At 37.5% G+C, this 21,336-nt stretch overlaps 1 protein-coding gene across 21 annotated transcripts in view; it reads right to left on the reverse strand.

Moving 5' to 3' along the window:
• Window positions 1–21,336, reverse strand: part of SNX14 (sorting nexin 14) — a 105,498-nt gene that overhangs the window by 54,552 nt on the left and 29,610 nt on the right. For 15 of the 21 annotated variants that reach the window (XM_055257719.2, XM_055257688.2, XM_055257697.2 and 12 more), the window contains 3 exons: window positions 18,434–18,477; window positions 16,228–16,315; window positions 7,851–7,935 (listed from right to left, as the gene is read on the reverse strand). In XM_055257719.2, the coding sequence (XP_055113694.1) occupies window positions 7,851–7,935; window positions 16,228–16,315; window positions 18,434–18,477 (217 nt within the window). The remainder of the gene's footprint in view (window positions 1–7,850; window positions 7,936–16,227; window positions 16,316–18,433; window positions 18,478–21,336) is intronic. The other 6 variants (XM_063618949.1, XM_063618942.1, XM_055257750.2 and 3 more) reach the window with 1 other exon arrangement.

A 21,336-nucleotide genomic window follows, 5' to 3' on the forward strand; every position in this document is an offset into this window, starting at 1 on the left:
TAAATATTGAAACAAGTTAAGTGACATTAAATAATTTCGGTCATTTCCACTAACAAATAGAAGAGTATGGGCTGGGCGTGGTGGCTCATGCCTGTAATCCCAGCACTTTGGGAGGCCGAGGCAGGCAAATCGCTTGAGGCCAGGAGTTCGAGACCAGCCTGGCCAACATGGCGCAATCCCGTCTCTACAAAAAATATAAAATTAGCCAGGCATGGGGGCACACGACTGTAGTCCCAGCTACTCAAGAGGCTGAGGCAGGAGAATTGCTTCAACCCAGGAGGCAGAGGTTGCAAGGCTGCAGTGAATGGAGATGTTTCCCAAAAAAATATGTAACCAAGTCATTCCTTTCCTAGCCTCTTTTCAATGTGCATTCTTTATTAGAAGCCTGCTTATTTTGCAATAAATTGATAAATGGACCCTTTGCAAACAAGAATTTAAACTTACATCTCTACAAGTTATATAAAATAATAGCAAATGATTAAGTGGAAAAAATTAGAGAAAATAACTTTTACAACTTCTAGCACACGTAAGGCTTTTGTTGCCAAATCCTTTATCTTCTTTCTCCTCTCCAAAAGCAAAAACTATCCTACTCAAAATTATTATTATTATCATTATTATTTTGAGACAAGGTCTCGCTTTGTCACCCAGGCTGGAGGTATGCACTGGTGTGATCTTGGCTCACTGTAGCCCTGACCTCCTTGGCTCAAGTGATCCTCCCACTTGAGCCTCCAGAGTAGCTGGGCCCACAGGCGGGTACTCCTGTGCCCGGCTAATTTTTGTATTTTTTGTGGAGATGGGGTTTTTTCATGTTGCCCAGGCTGGTCTCAAACTTCTGAACTGAAGCAATCTGCTCACTTCGGCCTCCCAAACTGCTGGGATTATAGGCCTCAAAATTCTTTATTTTTTTTTGAGGCAGAGTTTTGCTGTAATCCCCCAGGCTGGAGTGCAATGGCATGATCTCGGTTCACTGCAACCTCCACCTCCCAGGTTCAAGCAATTCTGCCTCAGCCTCCCGAGTAGCTAGGATTACAGGCACCCGCCACCACATTTAGCTAATTTTTACATTTTTTGTAGAGACGGGGTTTCACCATGTTGGCCAGGCTGGTCTGGAACTCCCGACTTCATGTGATCCACCCACCTCGGCCTCCCAAAGTGCTGGGATTACAGGCATAAGCCACCATGCCTGGCCTCAAAATTCTTTAATTGCATCTGCTTTCACATCCAAGTAATCTTTTAAAGCACTTTCACTATCAAAATATGTCCTCAGCCCTCAGACAAAATGGACTCCCCCTAGCTAACTGAGAAACTGAAATTTAAAATAGATCCAGGCTACCATAGCTGGTGAGGAAGCAGTTATATACTCTGTGTTCTCAGAAAGATGCTATGAAACTTTTCCATACAACCTCCCTTTCTACAATCAAGCAAAACCAGTTCCTGCTGTTGGGAGCCAAGATGAACTGTGGCTGGAAATTCCGTCCAGCTAGAAGCCATTTCAAAGAAACATCTGTCAGATTTCTGGTTTGGGGCCTGGAAACCAACCAATCAGGGCTCACTTGAACCAACCAATGTAAGCTCACCTGTCCCAGCCAATCAGGATTCAGCTGTATCAACCAATCAGAACTCAGCTGCACTGACCAATCAGATTTTAATCCTTCATCTGCATAAACAGGCCTGATTGAGAACCTGGGAAGGAACTTTTGCTATAAAACCAGAACTCTCTCTTTGTTCTCTGGAATGCAGCTTTGTTTCACACTGAAGGCTATGTTTTCCTGGTTTGCAAACTGTTCCCTGAAACAAAGTCTCCTTACTCTCAAATTCCTTTTCAGAGAACTTGTGTTCACAATAGAATCTGGCTTCATTGGTTAAGTTCTGGATCTTCTGCCCCGTGCAGAGGACATAGGAAATATAAAACTATTTAAAATAGAAACCCATGAAAGCATAGATTTCTTAATAAATACTGATGACAAAAGTTATGTTAGCAAAGTTTTTTTTTTTTAGACCTGGCAATAACTAGTATTTTCAAATGTAAAATTAATAGTATTGTCTCCTTTTTATAGACCTCAAAAGACTAAGTGGAAAGACAAGTGATGCTTTTCCCTTTCTGCACTCTGTGCAGAGTTTTCAAATCATGGAGTCTGTGTTGGGAATCTTAACTCTAATTCAACAGCATTCATTTTAGAACTATTTCCTTCTGTTTTTATTGAAATAGAATACAAGCATATTCATACACAGAAAAAGGCATTATATGCATTGCAACAGTGTGAGTACTGAGATGGAGCAGCAATCCCTCTTAGGGGCCTGCCAGGACCTGCAGCATGAAAATAAAGAAAAAACTTGAGTCCCAAGGGATATTGCAGGCACCTAAGCTAGCCCTACAACCAGCAATTAGGAAAGTGAGTGAATAACCTGCTAAACAAGAAAATAATAACATAAACAATGGCCACCCAAGTAAGCCAGAGTCACAAGATGTTTGGTTCCCTACAGAAACTAAAGGTAAAATTATAACATATGTCCTCGAATTATTTTTCAGAAACCTGGACCCCCACTAGATAGAAAATGCCAACCACTGCCATGTAGACCTCAGACAAAGAGGAATTAAGGACTGAACTCTAACCACCGTTCTTTGTTCTAAATTTCTTCCTGAGGGGCCTGGAGAGAGTTACACCCACAGGCCAAGCCTTAACATTCCTTTCTGCTAACCCCAGGTTTTTAGACAACGCCTTGCTTTCTTAACCAATGCAAACCAAAGACTCTCTGAATCCTCCTGTCACTTGTAAGCCCTCACTTCAAGATATCCCCGCTTTCTGAGTCAACCCATGTATAACCTTTCATGTACTGACTTACAATTTTACATGTAACTTTTGCTTTCTTGAAATTTACCCCAAGTCTAAAAACCCTTGCTTGTATGCCACTGGGGAATTCAGGTCGTAAGCATTAGCTGCCTGTTCTCCTTGTTAGCAATAAATGCCTCATGTTCCCTTGCTGAAAATCCCAGTGTCACTGCTTGCTTTTTTTCTGCACACTGGGCAAGCTGACCCGAGTTCAGTTTGGCAACAGTACTAAGGTAAATCAAGGCTATCTGCATTTGTGGGTCTAAAGCGAGATTAGCAAAGGACATAGTTTTTATAAAAAACGCATTTTAAATTATTTGCCAAGCTTTTTTTCATTAGAATTTGGGGCATGGGTCTTTTAGAAATTTGTATCATGAGCATAAAAGTCAGAAATCTCTGCACAGTATCTTAGCACAGTAAGCTGTGCTAAGTCCCAGCTCTGCTTCTTTATTGATAAGATTTTGAACAAACGAAACAATCTCTTTGAGCCTTAGAATCTGTATCAGGCCAGGTGCCCGTGGCTCACGCCTGTAATCCCAGCACTTTAGGAGGCTGAGGCGGGCGGACCATGAGGTCAGGAGATCGAGACCATCCTGGCTAACACGGTGAAACCCCGTCTCTACTAGAAATACAAAAAAAATTAGCCGAGCATGATGGCAGGCACCTGTAGTCCCAGCTACTCGAGAGGCTGAGGCAGGAGAATGGTGTGAACCCGGGAGGCGGAGCTTGCAGTGAGCCGAAATCGCGCCACTGCACTCCAGCCTGGGCAACAGAGCAAGGCTCCGTCTCAAAAAAAAAAGAATCTGCATCAGTGTATCAGTAAACAGTTATTAACACTGAAAAGTGATAATGTAATATAGATAAGTAATTACAATATTTGGTGTGATTAAGCATTCACAAATAATATATAAATTAAATCACCAGATTGGAATCTATTCAGCACCTGTCAGACATAAGGGATTTTTATAATCCTAGGTGATAAGAAATTAAAGGAATCAAGCAAAATATTTTAAAGTGGAGGAAAACACCTTAACTGGGAATATAAGCAAAACAGAGTGCTGGAATACAGAGCATGGATTAATCTCCACTGATCACCAGTATATTTAATGCCTAATCAGTTGGCAGTTTTCAGACCACAAAAGGAAAGGTCCACAAAATCCATGATAAAGAGATATCTTCAGGTTGAAAGTCTGGAGTAAGGTCCCACACAATCATTATCCAATTTAAGTTTATATATATATATATATATATATATATATATATATATAGCTATACATATGTATATAAATGTTGACTATACATATATTCATATATTTCATATACACATATATGTGTATATATATACACACACATATATATATTCAACAATTCTAAGAGCCATGGAAGTACTTACATAGACAACTTCTATATAATGCCTATTCTCAAGAAGAAGATTAAGCAGAGAATGCCAAGACAGTAAGGACAACTACGGATGAAGAAATGAAACTTTACTTCCTGCATTATGCTCACATGTAGAGCCAAAGAATTTAGAAAACAAATTTATACAATAAAAGAAATGAAAAATCAAAAACTTGAAAACCTTTTTTTATAAGTCTATCTAATTTACTATCATAATATTTAGAACACTGGGATCTTGGGATAAAATAAGAGCCCTCCTAATTCTGAGTCTTTACTTCTATATGGACTTCATTAATTATGATGATTACAATGTTATTAATGAATGCAATCTAGCATTTTAGGGTGACTTTATAATTGAGGATGATTTTTTACATGAATAGTAGCAAATTAGCAACCCCTCTCACAAAAATTCAATGATAAATTTTAGTCAAATTAGTTTATATATGTATCACTCTCCTTTTTTCTTTCTTCTTTTTTTCAGACAGGGTCTTGCTCTGTTGCCCAGGCTGGAGTGCAATTGGGTGATCATAGCTCACTGCAGTCTCAAACTCCTGGGCTCTAGAAATCCTCCTGTTTTTCAGCCTCCCAAGTAGCTAGGACTTACAGGCACATGCCACCACACTTGGCTAATTTTTTTATTTTTTTGTAGAGACAGAGTCTCACCATGTTGCCCAGGCTTGTCTCAAACTCCTGGGCTCAAGTGATCCTCCAGCTTCAGCCTTCCGAAGTGCTGGGATTACCAATGTGATATATATATAACGTCACTCTCATAGAGACAAAGTAATTTGGGGATTTTACTAAACTCATCAATTCTACTAAAAGTTAAAAGATGATTCCATTTACTCATAGTCTGAGAGGCTTCTTGTCTTTGTCTTTAGAACAAAATTAAAACTGTATTAAAAATACTTCCCCCACACAAAAACCTACAAATCCTTATAACAGCATTATTTATAATTGCCAAAAATTGGACCAAGATGTCCCTCAATTGGTGAATGGATAAACAAAATGCGGTATATCCGTACAATGGAATGTAATTGAGTAGTAAAAAGAAATGGGTTATCAAGCCATGAAAAGACAGAGGTTAAATGTATATTGCTAAGTGAAAGAAATCCATCTGAAACATACTGTATGATACCGACTATATAACATTCTGGAAACGTCAAAATTGTAAAGACAGTAAAAAGATCAGTGGTTGCCAGGGATTCTCAGAGGAAAGAAGGATGAACAGAAAAAGCACAGGGGATTTTTAGGGCAGTGAAACTATTCAGTATGCTACTGTAATGATGAATACATGATTACACATTTGTCAAAATCCATAGAATGCACAATGTAAAGCGTAAAACCTAATGAGGCCAGGCGTGGTGGCTCATGCCTGTAATCTCAGCATTTTGGGAGGTCAAGGCGGGTGGATCAGCTGAGGTCAGGAATTCGAGACCAGCCTGGTCAACATGGTGAAACCTCGTCTCTACTAAAAATACAAAATAGCCAAGTGTGGTGGTGCATGCCTGTAATCCCAGCTACTTGGGAGGCTGAGGCAGGAGACTCACTTGAACCCGGGAAGTGGAGGTTGCAGTGAGCTGAGATTGTGCCATTGGTCTCCAGACTGGGCAACTAGAGCAAAACTCCATCTCAAAAAAAAAAAAAAAAAACACACCAAAAATCTAAACTACAGACTTTAGTTAATAATGATGTATCAATATTGGTACACTGATTGTAACAAATGTATCAAGTAACATAAGATGTTAATACTAGGAAAAGGTGAGAGTATATGAGAACTCACTGTACTTTCTGCTCAATAATTCTTCTGTAAATGTAAAATTGCTCTAAAACATAAAATCTACTGATTTAAAGAAAAATACTTTTCCTATACGTTCTTCTGACAGTAAAGTAGCCTTTACAACACAACAATTAAGTTATGTGTACTTGGCCAGGCACAGTGGCTCACACCTGTAATTTCAGCACTTTGGGAGGCCGAGGCAGGCGGATTGCTTGTGCCCAAATTGTTGAGAACAGCCTGAGCAACATAGTGAGATCTCATCTCTGAAAGAAAAAAAAAATTTTTTTAATTTAAAAAGAAAAAGAAAGTTCTGAGTACTCAAACTCTTTCACATTCATCTTTTTTTTTTTTTTTTTTTTGAGATGGAGTCTTGCTCTACCACCCAGGCTGGAGTGCAGTGGCACGATTTCTGCCCACCACAACCTCCGCCTCCTGGGTTCAAGTCATTCTCCAGCCTCAGCCTCCTGAGTAGCAGCACCACACCTGGCTAATTTTTGTATTTTTAGTAGACATGCGTTTCACCATGTTGGCCAGGCTGGTCTCGAACTCCTGACCTCAAGTGAGCTGCCCACCTCAGCCTCCCAAAGTGCTGGGATTACAGTCATGAGCCACCATGCCCAACCCCATCTTTTTTTCAAACTATGTTGAAAGTAAAATTATTTTTACTTGTTATAAGATGAACACAGAATAATTTTTAAATATATAATTTAAAATAATTCTCATATCTGAGGAACTATTCATATCAAAGGGCAAATAAACTAATAATTTCATTTAACTTCAAATCTTCCTACAGCATAATTTCCCAAAATGTTTTTTGATTAAAATAATTGATACTATTTGGGGGGAAAAAATGGTTCCATGCTCAAATGAATTTGGGACATGCTAGGTTAAAGTTAAAGCTATTTCACTGCTGTAGGACTACCCAAAGCTTTTGGTGTACTCCTACCTATGGGAATTTCTACAAGGGGAATGCAATAAACAAAAAATATGACCGTGAAACCTCTTCTGGTCATATGATCATGTATGTAGAGAGGTATTCTGCAGAACATACTTCAGAAACCACTGACAAAAAAGAATACCAAATGCAAATACAAGGAAAATCTCAGTTCCATGAACTAAGTACAGTGCATAGAAGTAGTTTTGTTAAAAAGAAACATTTTAGAGCTTGATCTTAGAGCATGAAAAGTCTCAAATGAGGATTCCACTCATTCACTCAGAAAAGATCCTGCAGGATGTGGTTAAGAAGGAAAGGAGGAAAGGAAAGAAGGGAAAACATTTAATGAACATATGCTATGTGCAAATCATGACAGTAAAAAGGACAGAACATACATGAGAAGCAGCAAGCAGGTCATCCTGGCCAAAGCATAATATAGTGAAAGACAAGGCTAGATCTAATATCTGACTAGATAGAAAAGCATTTAAATATACAGTTTAATGCTATGACAGTCACTAAATTTTTTTTTTTTAGTAGAAAGACAACATGAGACTTGTCATATCATAAAAGTAACCTTGTAGCAATATAAAGGATGGGCTAGAATAGGTCAAAACCATTGAAACCATTAAGGAGAAAGGGTGAAGAGAAATGAAAGATACTTCAGAGAAATAGATTATCATTCAAAACTGATTAAGAGTGTCAGCAGTAAAGTTAACTTTTAATTTTTAAAGGTTCTCAAGTTTTCACACATTATTAACGAACTACTGAAAGAGAGTTCAGTTTAAGAGAATACTCTCGCATCAACTGTGAATATATAAGTTAATTAATCAGTACTCATATTTAGATATTTCGGGTGAAAACTGGTGTATAAAAACAAAATTACTCAAACTGTAGTAGAAAACTGTATTACCTTTCTGTCTGGCTTTAACTATCACTTCTATATGCTTCATTGCTGCTTTTAATAGTTTCTTGGTTATAATAGATGGAATATCCACCTAGAAAAATTCAACATTAGAACTTTTAAAATAATTATCACTAAGTTACAACGGCAGATACACTACAATTATGATATTGGAATACATCTTAAAAATTAGAATTATTCAGAATCTTTCAAAAATAACACTTTATATTCCTGCATCATACTAACTGTAACATTAGGTAATTTTTTTACCCACAGTACTGAAAATTAATCTTAATATGTATACCTTAAATACTAAATCTTTCCCACAAAATAGTATCTTTATTCCTAGCTTCTTTACGTGTTCTTTGTATTAAATGCATTCAAGGAAAACTCCAGTAACTTATTATCCCTTTGATGCTGTAAATTTGTGATTAGTAAGAAATTAGTTGAAAATGAACTTCTTCATTCAGCTTATGAGATAAATTCTGGTTTGTTTTTTGGGTTTTTGTTGTTTTTTGAGACAGGGTCTCACGGCAGCTGCCCAGGCTGGAGAGCAGTGGCACCATCTCACTGCAGTCTCAGTCTCCCGGGCTCAAGTGATTCTCCCACCTCAGCCTCCCAGGTAGCTGGGAATACAGGCGCATGCCACCACGCCCAGCTAATTTTTTGTAGCTTTAGTAGAGACGGGGTTTCGCCATGTTGCCCAGGCTGGTCTCCAACACCTGGACTCAAGTAATCCACCCACCTCAGCCTCCCAACAGCCTCCCAAAGTGCTGGGATTAAAGGCATTAGCCACCATGCCCAGCATGAATCCTGGTTTCAAGATATATGGAAACACCCTATTTTAGAATAAAATTAAGTTTCATCATTCCCCACCAAGATTTTTCAACCTAAAGGCTAGAAGCTGCGGTGATCATGGTAGGTTAGTGAGGGAGGGCTGAGGGCTTATATGCACGCACAGAAAACAGGAAAAAAAAAAAACTAAAAATAAATTATAAATAAATCAACAAAAAACATATTTATTAGATATCACCACCATAAAACTTAATACATTATATATTCCTTTATCAAAGGCATGAGAAAATTCCATCACAACAGTGTTAATTTTTCAATTCTTTTTAAATTCCGCATTAAGGAACAAAATCCCAGGGTGATAAATCTAGTAAGTATGATGGATCATAAACCCCCAAATTTTAACGATTTGCTGATAAAATCCAGATCAAACACGTTCAGTAAGAGGGGATATTTTTGCTAGTATTATACCTCATTGAAAATAACATCACTCTTCATTTGCCCTTGGCCACTTGGTACTCGCTTACAAATTACTCTCATATTTATCAAATAAACAAGATGTTATAGTTTTCAAACATTTTGTAAAATCTTGTCTTCTGAGAATACTCAGTAAGATTTTTATTTGTAAGTTCCACTTTAGGGAATTCAGGTCAGAATTAAAATGGTAAAATAATGGGTTTGTCACTAAACTTTGATTTTTAAAAAATTGTAGACCCTAAATGATTCTTTGTTTTCATTATTCCCAAACTTCCAGTTTACATTATGCAGGCAACAGAATCATGAACAGAACATTGTAGAAGGAATAAGATGACCAAGGCCTAATCTTTTGCCCATTAACATTTGCTAACACTTTGACAAAGTTAATACCTTTCTATAAAACGAATATAATAATGACCCATTTATCTTCCAGGATAGTGATACAGATAAAATAGGAGCCATAGTGTAATTCAGAAAATCAAAGAAAATATTTTGCGAATCATTTATCTGATAAAGGACATGTATCCATATAAATAACTTTTACAACTCAGTAATAAAAAAAAACCCAGTTAAAATGCAGGTAAGGAATTTGAATGGACATTTCTTCAAAGAAGGCAGACAAATGGCAAATAAGCATCAAAGTTCTCAACATTATTGGCATCAGGGATATGCAATTCAAAGCCACCATGGAATATCATGTCACATATACTAAGATGGTTAGAATAAAAGAGTGAGATTATAAATAGTTCTGGCAAGGATGTGGAGAAATTGAGATCCTCATATACTGCTGATGGGAATGTAAATGGTGGAGCCACTTTGGAAAATAGTCTGGCAGTTACTCAAAGTGTTAGACATAGAGTTACCATTTGATCCAGCAATTGTACTCCTATGTATATACCCAAGATAAGTGAAAATATATATCCGACAAAAAAAAAACTTGCATACAAATGCTAACAGGTACATAACAGACAAAAGGTAGAAATAATACAAATATCCATCAACTGACGAATGGATAAACAAAATGTAGTACATTCACACAGTGGAATATTAGCCATAAAGAGAATGAAATATTGATACATGCTACAACGTAACATGGATAAACCTTGAGAACATTATGCCGAGTAAAAGAAACCAGTCACAAAAGGCCACATATTGTATGATTCTATGTATATGAAATGTTCAGAATAGACATCCAAATCCATAGATATACAAAGTAGATTTGTGGTTGGCTATGGATGAAAGGATAGAAGAGGTGATGCTTATGGCTAGGGGGTACAAGGTCTCTTTCTGGGTGATGAAAATGTTCTAAAATTGACTATGGGGATGGTTGTACAATTGAATATGCTAAAAACCATCGAATCATATACTTCAAATGGGTGAATTACATGGTATGTAAATTGTATCTCAACAAAACTATTAACAAAATACATACATATATATCTATAAAACACTCCAAGTATGAGGTGCTATTAATTTAGAATCCACTAAGCTAGTCCAAAGCCTAACATAGGCCTGGCACAGTGGCTCACACCTGTAATCCCAGCACTTTGGGAGACCGGGGCAGGTGAATCACTTGAAGTCAGCAGTTCGAGACCAGGCTGGCCAACATAGTGAAACTCTGTCTCTACTAAAAATACAAAAATTAGCCAGGCATGGTGGCGGGCACCTGTAATCCTAGCTACTCCAGAGGCTGAGGCAGGAGAATCGCTTGAATCTGGGAGGTGGAGATTGCAGTGAGCCGAGATGGCGCCACTGCACTCCAGCCTGGGTGACACAGGTAGACTCCATTAAAAAAAAAAAAATGCTGGACACGGTGGCTCACATCTGTAATCCCAGCACTTTGGGAAGCTGAAGCAGGTGAATCATTTGAGGTCAGGAGTTCGAGACCAGCCTGGCCAACATGGTGAAACCCTGTCTCTACTAAAAATACAAAAAAAATTAGTGAGGCGGTAGTGGCACACGCCTGTAAGCCTGTAATCCCAGCTACTCGGGAGGCTGAGGTAGGAGAATCGCTTGTGCCTGGAAGGCAGAGGTTGCAGTGAGCTGAGATCACACCACTGCACTCCAGTCTGGGTGATAAAGTGAAACCCTGTCTCAAAAAAGAAAAGGTTAACATAGAAGAATTGTTCAATTAACTAACATTTATTAGCTAATTGTAATATGGCAATCAAAATTAATTTTGATAAATCAATTTTTACTTATTCCAAAGTATAATTTAAATGGTTTGTCATCAACCAATTGATATTTCTTACTCTTTCATTCCACTTAAATATTATGAGTCAATTACCCTAGACTGTGTGTTAAACAATGTGATGACTGTTTATCAACGATTTTCAAAAGTGATAAAAGCTACATGCAATAGAAAAAGACAACAAAAGCCAAAATTGACAAATGGGATCTAATTAAACTAAAGAGCTTCTGCACAGCAAAAGAAACTACCATCAGAGTGAACAGGCAACCTACAGAATGGGAGAAAATTTTTGCAACCTACTCATCTGACAAAGGGCTAATATCCAGAATCTACAATGAACTCAAACATATTTACAAGAAAAAAACAAACAACCCCATCAAAAAGTGGGCAAAGGACATGAACAGACACTTCTAAAAGAAGACATTTATGCAGCCAAAAAACACATGAAGAAATGCTCATCATCACTGGCCATCAGAGAAATGCAAATCAAAACCACAGTGAGATACCATCTCACACCAGTTAGAATGGCCATCATTAAAAAATCAGGAAGCAACAGGTGCTGGAGAGGATGTGGAGAAATAGGAACACTTTTACACTGTTGGTGGGACTGTAAACTAGTTCAACCATTGTGGAAGTCAGTGTGGCGATTCCTCAGGGATCTAGAACTAGAAATACCATTTGACCCAGCCATCCCATTACTGGGTATATACCCAAAGGACTATAAATCATGCTGCTATAAAGACACATGCACACGTATGTTTATTGCGGCACTATTCACAATAGCAAAGAGTTGGAACCAACCCAAATGTCCAACAACAATAGACTGGATTAAGAAAATGTGGCACATATACACCATGGAATACTATGCAGCCATAAAAAATGATGAGTTCATATCCTTTGTAGGGACATGGATGAAACTGGAAAACATCATTCTCAGTAAACTATCGCAAGGACAAAAAATCCAAACACCGCATGTTCTCACTCATAGGTGGGAATTGAACAATGAGAACTCATGGACACAGGAAGGGGAACATCACACTCCGGGGACTGTTGTGGGGTTGGGGGAGGGGGGAGGGACAGCATTAGGAGATATACCTAATCCTAAATGACGAGTTAATGGGTGCAGGAAATCAACGTGGCACATGGATACATATGTAACAAACCTGCACATTGTGCACATGTACCCTAAAACCTAAAGTATAATAAAAAAAAAAAAGAAAAAGACAAATATAAAGAAATGCATGGAAAAAAAAATCAGCATCAGCCCACCACCACACTAAGAGTTAACAGTGAGAAGGAGGTGTATGTCCTTAATATATGTATTAACAAGCTTTAATATATGAACTTTGTTTTCAGAGTGGAAAAATACCACATATATTAGTTTCCAGCCTGTTCACTTGACTGTTTCTTTTTTCTTTTGTTTTTTTTTTTTTTTCCTTTTTCTTTCCAACTTTTATGTTAGGTTCAGGAAATACATGTGCAGGCTCATTACATGAGTAAATTGCATGTCATGGGGGTTTGGTGTACAAATTATTTTGTCACCCAAGTAATGAGCACAGTACCCACAAGTAGTTTTTTTGATCCTCATCCTCCTCCCACTCTCCACCCTCAAGTAGGTCACCACGTCTATTGCTTATGTCCATGTGTATCCAACGTTTAGCTCCTACTTATAAATGAGAACATGAAATATTTGATTTTATGTTCCTGTGTTAATTCACTTAGGACCAGCTACATCCATGTTGCTGCAAAGAACATGATTTCGTTCTTTTTTATGGCTGCGTGGTATTCCATGGAGTATATGTACCACATTTTCTTTATCCAGTCCACTACTGCTGGGTATGTATCTAGGTTGATTCCATGTCTACAATTTATATTCCTTTGAATTTTGTTCTAAGTTCTTTTAGAAATCTCCAAACTGCTTTCCACAGTAGCTGAACTCATTTGCATTCCCACCAGCAGCATATAAGCATCCCCTTTACTTGACTATTTAAGATAAATATTTTCCCTTGAAAATAAGTATTATTCTACAAAATGATTGTTCATGGCCGTGTAGAATTCTATAATTAGGATGTATTATATTTACTCAACTAACAATCTTAGTAGACATCAGTTTTTCTTTTCAGTTTTACTTTTTATAAATTATACTGCAATAAATCTTTGAACATACATTTTTTTTTCTGGTTTTTTTTTTTTTTTTTGAGACAGAGTCTCGCTCTGTTGCCCAAGCACTTGAAGTGCAGTGGCGCAATCTCGGCTCACTGCACCCTCCACCGCCCAGGTTCAAGCAATTCTCCTGCCTCAGCAACTCAAGTAGCTGGGATTACAGGTGCGCACGATTACACCAGGCTAATTTCTTTGTATTTTTAGTAGAGATGAGGTTTCACCATGTTGGCCAGGCTGATCTCGAACTCCCGACCTCCAGTGATCCGCCCGTCTCAGCCACCTCGGATTACAGGCATGAGCTATGGCACACGGCCTGGAGTATAGATTTTTTTAAGTCTTAATAAAGATTACCAAACTGCCCTCAAATGTGAGAATTATACCAATTTGAATTTGAACTTGTTTTCCATACATCACCATTACTAGATATTAACACTCTTTTTTACCTTTCCCAGTCTGATAAGTAAAAAATAATATCTCATTAAAAACATATTTATTTGCTGTGAGACAACATACTTTCAAGTGTTCATTGGCCATTTTGTATCTTTTTTTGTGAACTACCGTACGTTTTTGCATATCTTTTCTCTAGCAGTTGACTATATTGTTCATTTCTCAAATAGGTATAGAGTAATTTAACAAGATTAATCTTTATGTTATTACTAGTGGCAGAGATATTATATATTAACACATTCTCAATATGTTCAATATGTCAATACTGAACTGACAAAGCAGTAGAAAAGTGTGTGTGTCTACAGACAATATACTACAAATATATATAGCAATGATCCAAATATGCACAAAATACAGCTTGAGAAAAATATTTTTTTTTTTGTTTTTTTAAGATAGAGTTTCGCTGTTGTTGCCCAGGCTGGAATGCAATGGCACGATCTCAGCTCACTACAACCTCCACCTCCCAGGTTGAAGCAATTCTCCTGCCTCGGCCTCCTGAGTAGCTGGTATTACAGATGCCCGCCCCCATGCCTGGCTAATTTTTTGTATTTTTAGTAGAGATGGAGTTTCACCATGTTGGCCAGGCTGGTCTTGAACTCCAGACCTTGAGTGGTCCGCCCACCTAGGCCTCCCAAAGTGCTGGGATTACAGGCGTGAGCCACCGTGCCTGGCTAAGAAAAATATTTTTTAAAGTAGATCATAATCATTTCCATTTACCCAATAAATCCATCTAACTGGAACATGACGTTTTTCTTTTTTATTATTATTATACTTTAAGTTCTAGGGTACATGTGCACAACGTGCAGGTTTGTTACATACGTATACATGTGCCATGTTGGTGTGCTGCACCTGTTAACTCGTCATTTACATTAGGTTTATCTCCTAATGCTATTCCTTCCCCCTGCCCCAACCCCATGACAGGCCCCAGTGTGTGATGTTCCCCACCCTGTGTCCAAATGTTCTCATTCTTCAATTCCCACCTATGAGTGAGAACATGCAGTGTTTGGTTATCTGTCCTTGCAATAGTTTGCTGAGAATGATGGTTTCCAGCTTCATCCACATCCCTACAAATGACATGAACTCATCCTTTTTTATGGCTGCATACTATTCCATGGTGTATATGTGCCACATTTTCTTAATCCAGTCTATCATTGATGGACATTTGGGTTGGTTCCAAGTCTTTACTATTGTGAATAGTGCCGCAATAAACATACGTGTGCATTTGTCTTTATAGCAGCATGATTTATAATCCTTTGGGTATATGCCCAGTAACGGGATGGCTGGGTCAAATGGTATTTCTAGTTCTAAATCCTTGGGGAATCGCCAAACTGTCTTGCACAATGGTTGAACTAGTTTACAGTCCCACCAACAGCGTAAAAGTGTTTCTATTTCTCCACATCCTCTCCAGCACCTGTTGTTGCCTAACTTTTTAATGATTGCCATTCTAACTGGTGTGAGATGGTACCTCATTGTGGTTTTGATTTGCATTTCTCTGATGGCCAGAACATGAATTTTTTCTATAGCTGTCTTTTCATTTCTAATTTCTACAAACCAAGATAACTTTCAAGCATTAAAATGAAAGAAAGCAAAACTGATCAATGGATCAAAAATTATTCACTAATTTTTTAACCTAAAAAAACGAAGACAAAACAAATACACATGGTATAGGAGAAAGTAAAAATAAGGTTTAAGGCCGGGCATGGTGGCTCACACCTGTAATCCTAGCACTTTGGGAGGCCGAGGTGGGTGGATCACAATGTCAGGAGATTGAGACCATCCTGGCTAACACGGTGAAACCCTGTCTCTACTAAAAATACAAAAAATTAGCCGGGCATGGTGGCACGCTCCTGTATTCCCAGCTACTCGAGAGGGTGAGGCAGGAGAATCACTTGAACCTGGGAGGCGGAGGTTGCAGTGAGCCAAGATCATGCCACTGCACTCCAGCCTGGGCGACAGAGCAAAACTCTGTCAAAAAAAAAAAAAAATGTTTAAAATAATCTCCTAAAAGATACACTTAGAAAGAGTAAGACCTAATATTTGATAGAACAGGGTGCGTATAGTCAAAAATTTAACTGTACATTTAAAAGTAACTAAAAGAGTATAATTGGATTGTTTGCAACACAAATGATAAATGCTTGAGGGATAGATACCCCATTTTCCATGATGTGATTATTACTTACTACATGCCTGTATCAAAGTATCTCATGTACCCCACAAATATGTACACTTGCCATGTACTCACAAAAAATTGTTTTAAATCTCTTTCATTAAATAATAAAGCCCGAAATTCCCAAATTTCTCATTAAAAATATATACCTTGTGAATCCTTCTTATTAAGACAGATGCAAAAAACCGTAATGTTATTCTCAGTTCATCAACAAAGGATTCATCATCTGTCACATCCCTTCAATAAGGAGAAAAACAAATATTCAGAAGTTCAGAGAAATACAGTTTCACCTTCTACAAACCAAGGGAAAATTTTCCTTTTTTCTGTTTGCTTAAGCTACTTTTCTTTTTTCATTTACAAATAATACATTTCATTGCGGAACAAAAGAAATGTACAAAAAATAAAACAAACATCTACCATAATTCTAGCATCAAGACATAATCGCTATTAACTAAATTGTAACATATTTCCTTGCAGACATACACGACTACATAGTCTTATTTTTACAATACTGAGATCATGTTCTAAGCAACATCAAAGAAAATTCAAAGAAATAAAACAACGAATAATTTTGGAGGAGCAATAGAATACAAAATTTTTAAATAGTTTAAAATACTTATAAAATAAATTCTAAAAGTTAAAACAAAAAAAGGTGTGCTCTATTTGAAAAAGAAATTAAATGAACTGAAACTCAGACATTTTGTAAAACAGAAATTCTGACAACCTTCAACTGAGGAGTTACTTTCATTTTCCTGATGTTTGGAGGGCCCTAGAATTAGAACACTTTCCTAATCAAAGGCAATAAAAGAAAGAATGATGATATCTTGAACTCGAAGACAGTGTTGTTAACTTTCTTGGCAGAATAGGAAAGATAATTGTATCAACCATGCTTCCCGCTGTTAACCCTGAAGAAGGGGATATTACAGCATCAATAGCTACAACTGAGAAGAAAATATACTTTCACACTTAGAAATACAACTAGATTTTATGTCGAAAGTGTCGCAATGCAGAGATGGGAGAAAGTAAGGGAGTCTTCACAAAAGGATTCATTTTACAAAAGGCCTCACCATCAGCTTTAATTAAATGGCAAATGCCAGATATTTAAGGCAGAATCAAGTGTAAATTTATATAGCTCTCCAGGAAAATATGGCATAGAAACGATATTAAATTTGTCTTAAACATTCTGGGTGAATTCAACTAGTAGCATTTTTTTTCTTTTAATTAGAAAATTCGGCCAGGCATGGTGGCTCACACCTATAATCCCAACACTTTGGGAGGCCGAGGTGGGTGCATCACTTGAAGTCAGGAGTTTGAGACCAGCCTGACCAACATGGGGAAACCCCATCTCTACTAAAAATACAAAAATTAGCCGAGCATAGTGGCACAGGCCTGTAACCCCAGCTTCTTGGGAGGCTGAGGTGGGAGGATTGCTTGAACCTGGGAGGTGGAGGTTGCAGTGAGCTGAGGTCGTGCTACTGCACTCCAGCCTAGGCAACAGAGCAAGACTCCATCTCAAAGGAAAAAAAAAAAAAAAAGAAAGAAAAGAAAATTCAAAATATACTGAATCAATATAAAATCAGGGTAGATGTCATTAAACATCATATGTATATGCCATGGAGGCACAAGTGTTCAAATATATATTAAACACATGATGCTTATTTAAGACAATATGTATTTATTAAATGATATAAGTTGTATCTCTCTAATTTCAAAATAGAGTTCTGTCAAATCTAAAGTATTTTCTGTATCTTCAAAAGCACAAGGCCCTTGTACATACATGGCATACACCAAAAACAAAGGTGCTTGGGGAAAAAAAACCATTAATTCTCCAGGAAAAGTACTGAAGCTATCTTTCAATTTAATGAAATATGTGAATGCAGATTCCCCTCCAAAAGGTACAATTATTTCAAATGTGAAAACTGTATACAAAATTATTAAATCACTAAATTTAGGAGTGATAAGGAATTCCACAAGTTACTTTTCTTTCAAAACACGGCCTAAGTTTTCTTCCTCTTTACTATCACCAAATTATTAACTGACTGATGCCTACATCAGTGGTTCTTAACTAGGGCCAATTATGCCTTCCAGGTCATATCTGGCAACCTCTGAAGACATTTTTATTGGTCACAACTGGTGGTAGAGATGTCTGCTACAAGTATCTAATGGGAGAGGCCAGGGGTGCTAATTATCGTGTAATGCAGAGTACTGACCCCACAAGAAATAATTATTTTGGCTAAAAGGTCAACAATGACAAAGTTGAGAAATCCTGGTCTACATGAAAAACATGTCATTAGCATGCTTAACTTAATAGTATTCACTGTATCAAAGAAAAAAGATCTTATAAAAGGAACATACCTGTACCACGGATAAACAAAGTTTTCCAACACTAATTCAAGAACCTGCATAATTATTTTTTAAAGAAAAATAAAATTAATTAGTTTTTGGAAAATAAATGGTACTATTTGGTAACATGTAACATTACCACGAAACAATTTTATTATCACAAATAGTGACAGTAGGCTGGGAGCAGTGGCTCACACCTGTAATCCCAGCACTTTGGGAGGTCAAGGCAGGTGGATGGCAGGTGGATACCTCCTGGGTAACATGATGAAACCCTGTATCTACAAAAAACACAACAATAAGCTGGGTGTAGTCATGTGTACCTGTAGTCCCAGCTATTTGGGGGGCTGAGGCAGGAGTATCGCTTGAGCCTGAGAGGCAGAGGTTACAGTGAGCCAAGATGTTGCCACTGCACAGCAGCCTGGGCGACAGAGTGAGACTCTGTCTCAAAAAAACAAAAAACAAATAATGATAGTAATATAATATTTTCACATGACAAAATGTATATTTCAACCTTATGTGAATGAGGATCAAAGAAAACATATGAGAAAACACTTGGAAAATCATAAAAATTCCACAAATAGGAAAAGTTATTATTAGAATGACATGCACATATTTCTAAATATTCCCATAATCAAACAAAAAGTTAAATGAATTGTTCCTGACTCTGAAACTTAACTGAACCAAAACCGTGCTATGGAAAGAAACAGAGCAAGTTAGTCCCTTCCATTCCTAACTTTATAAGTCAGTATTTTCAGAATACAGTGAAGAAACAAGCAGCTAAGATTTATGTAAGGGGTCAAAATTAGGTATTAGTGGTTACCTTTGAAGGGAGTATAGTGGCTAGAGGGGAACACAAAGGGGAGTTCTGGGATGCTGGTAATGTTTTGTTTCCTGATCTGAATGCTAGTTACACAGATATGTTCGCTTTGAGAAATTTTACCTGTACACTCAAATCAGTACATAAGTTATATAAGTGAAAAAGTAACAAAACAAAATAAAACAAACCCTGGGTGTTAAATCTTCCATTTCCTGGATTTGGGTATAGCAGTATGTCATAATTTTTACAAGGAGTTGCAACATTGGGCAGTAACTTACAAATGCAGTAGGGAGGGAACAAAACGACATATCTAATCTAATGCTTCCAAAATCAGATCATATATTTTCTCTGGCAGCAATAATAAAGTTTGTGAATTCTCTAGTTTAAATATTAAGGGAACAATAATTTAGACGTTTTAGTACAAAAACTAAACATTGTTTATATGTGTTGGGAAATGAAAACACATATAAACAGGGATAACAATGAATAGGATAGAGAGAAGAGACTAGAACGAGTTATCGTTAAACATTTATTCTTCCTTTATTTCCCACATCCAGCCAATCACCAAGTCCTACTGATTTTATATCCTAAGTAGTGCTTTTCTTTTCTTATTTTTTTTTTTTTTTTTTTTTTTTTTTTTTTTTGAGGCGGAGTTTTGCTCTTGTTGCCTGGGCTGGAGTGCAATGGCGCAATCTTGGCTCACCTCAACCTCCGCCTCCCGGGTTCAAGCAATTCTGCCTCAGCCTCCCCAGTAGCTGGGATTATAGGTATGTGCCACCACGACCGGCTAATTTTGCATTTTTACTAGAGATGGGGTTTCTCCATGTTGGTCAGGCTGGTCTCGAACTCCCGACCGCAGGTGATCCGCCCACCTCGGCCTCCCAAAGTGCTGGGATTACAGGCATGAGCCAACACGCCTAGCGGGTACCCATTTTCTTACCCCTTATATTGCAGCAATGGCCTCTCAACTCCCTGCTTCCAAGCTCACTCCCCTCCATCCTAAATAGAGTTGCCAAAGTAACCAAAAACATACATTTGACCACATCATCCTCTTGCATGAAATCCTCAATATATCAAACCTGAATATATGAAAATAAGAAAGGTATAAATTGCACTGATTTTGAAGGGCACCTGCTGGCATGCAGCAGCTGCATCACTTCCTTTTCACTCCCAGTGTACCCTATGAGTCACATCTGAAAATTCAAGAAAATCACTGACTTCCAGAATCAATTAATGTAAGCTCCATCAGCATAGCCCTTAAAGTCATTTGATAGTCTCATTTCTAAAGGGCCATATAAAATCCTGATTAAGAACTTAACCAGACCTAAGTTTTTTATTGAGTTCTGTAATCAACCAAATATGAAACTTGAGAAAATTACTAAAATTCTAAATTCCATTTACCTTTGGTAAAATTATCAATAATAGTACCCACTTCATAGGTTATATGTAGATTACATGAAATAACGAATGAGCTTAGCACAATGCCTAATATACAGTAAGTAAATCATTAAATATTAGCTACTAGAATATTGTTTCTTCATTGCCCACATCCTCCCTCACATTTTACTCTCCAGTTTGCTGAACATCCCACCTTGTTTCAAGCCTCTCTTTCCTTTTGAAAGCTCTACTCAAATCCTGAAATACCCTTTCCCACACTATTAGTCTGGCAAACCTTTAGTTCTCCGATCTGATTGCCCTCTCAATAGTTATGAACTTCTCCTCTATACTAATTCTATATACCTTAATTTTTTTTCCATTATTGCCTGCATTAAATTATATTGTGATGACCTGTTTATATGCCTGCCTCCACTTCTAGACTAAAGTTCCTGGTAGAAAGGGACCATATCTTCTCTTTTAATCACTAGGGCCTAGCCCAGTTCCTACCTGTAAGATATCAAAATATGTTTTTAAATGTGAGAGCTAATAGTTACTGAGCACCAGTATGTGCTAGGTACTGGACCAAGGGTTTTATACAAGTCCTTTCATTTTTATGAATGAATGACATGTCAAAGACACAAATAATACTCTTGTTAGAAGTTTTCTTCAACAGACCTCAACTTGGCACTCTCCAACAGAAATATAATGTAAGTCACCCATT

The sequence above is a fragment of the Symphalangus syndactylus genome, chromosome 2, assembly GCF_028878055.3.
Source record: "Symphalangus syndactylus isolate Jambi chromosome 2, NHGRI_mSymSyn1-v2.1_pri, whole genome shotgun sequence".
Taxonomy (NCBI): Eukaryota; Metazoa; Chordata; class Mammalia; order Primates; family Hylobatidae; genus Symphalangus; species Symphalangus syndactylus.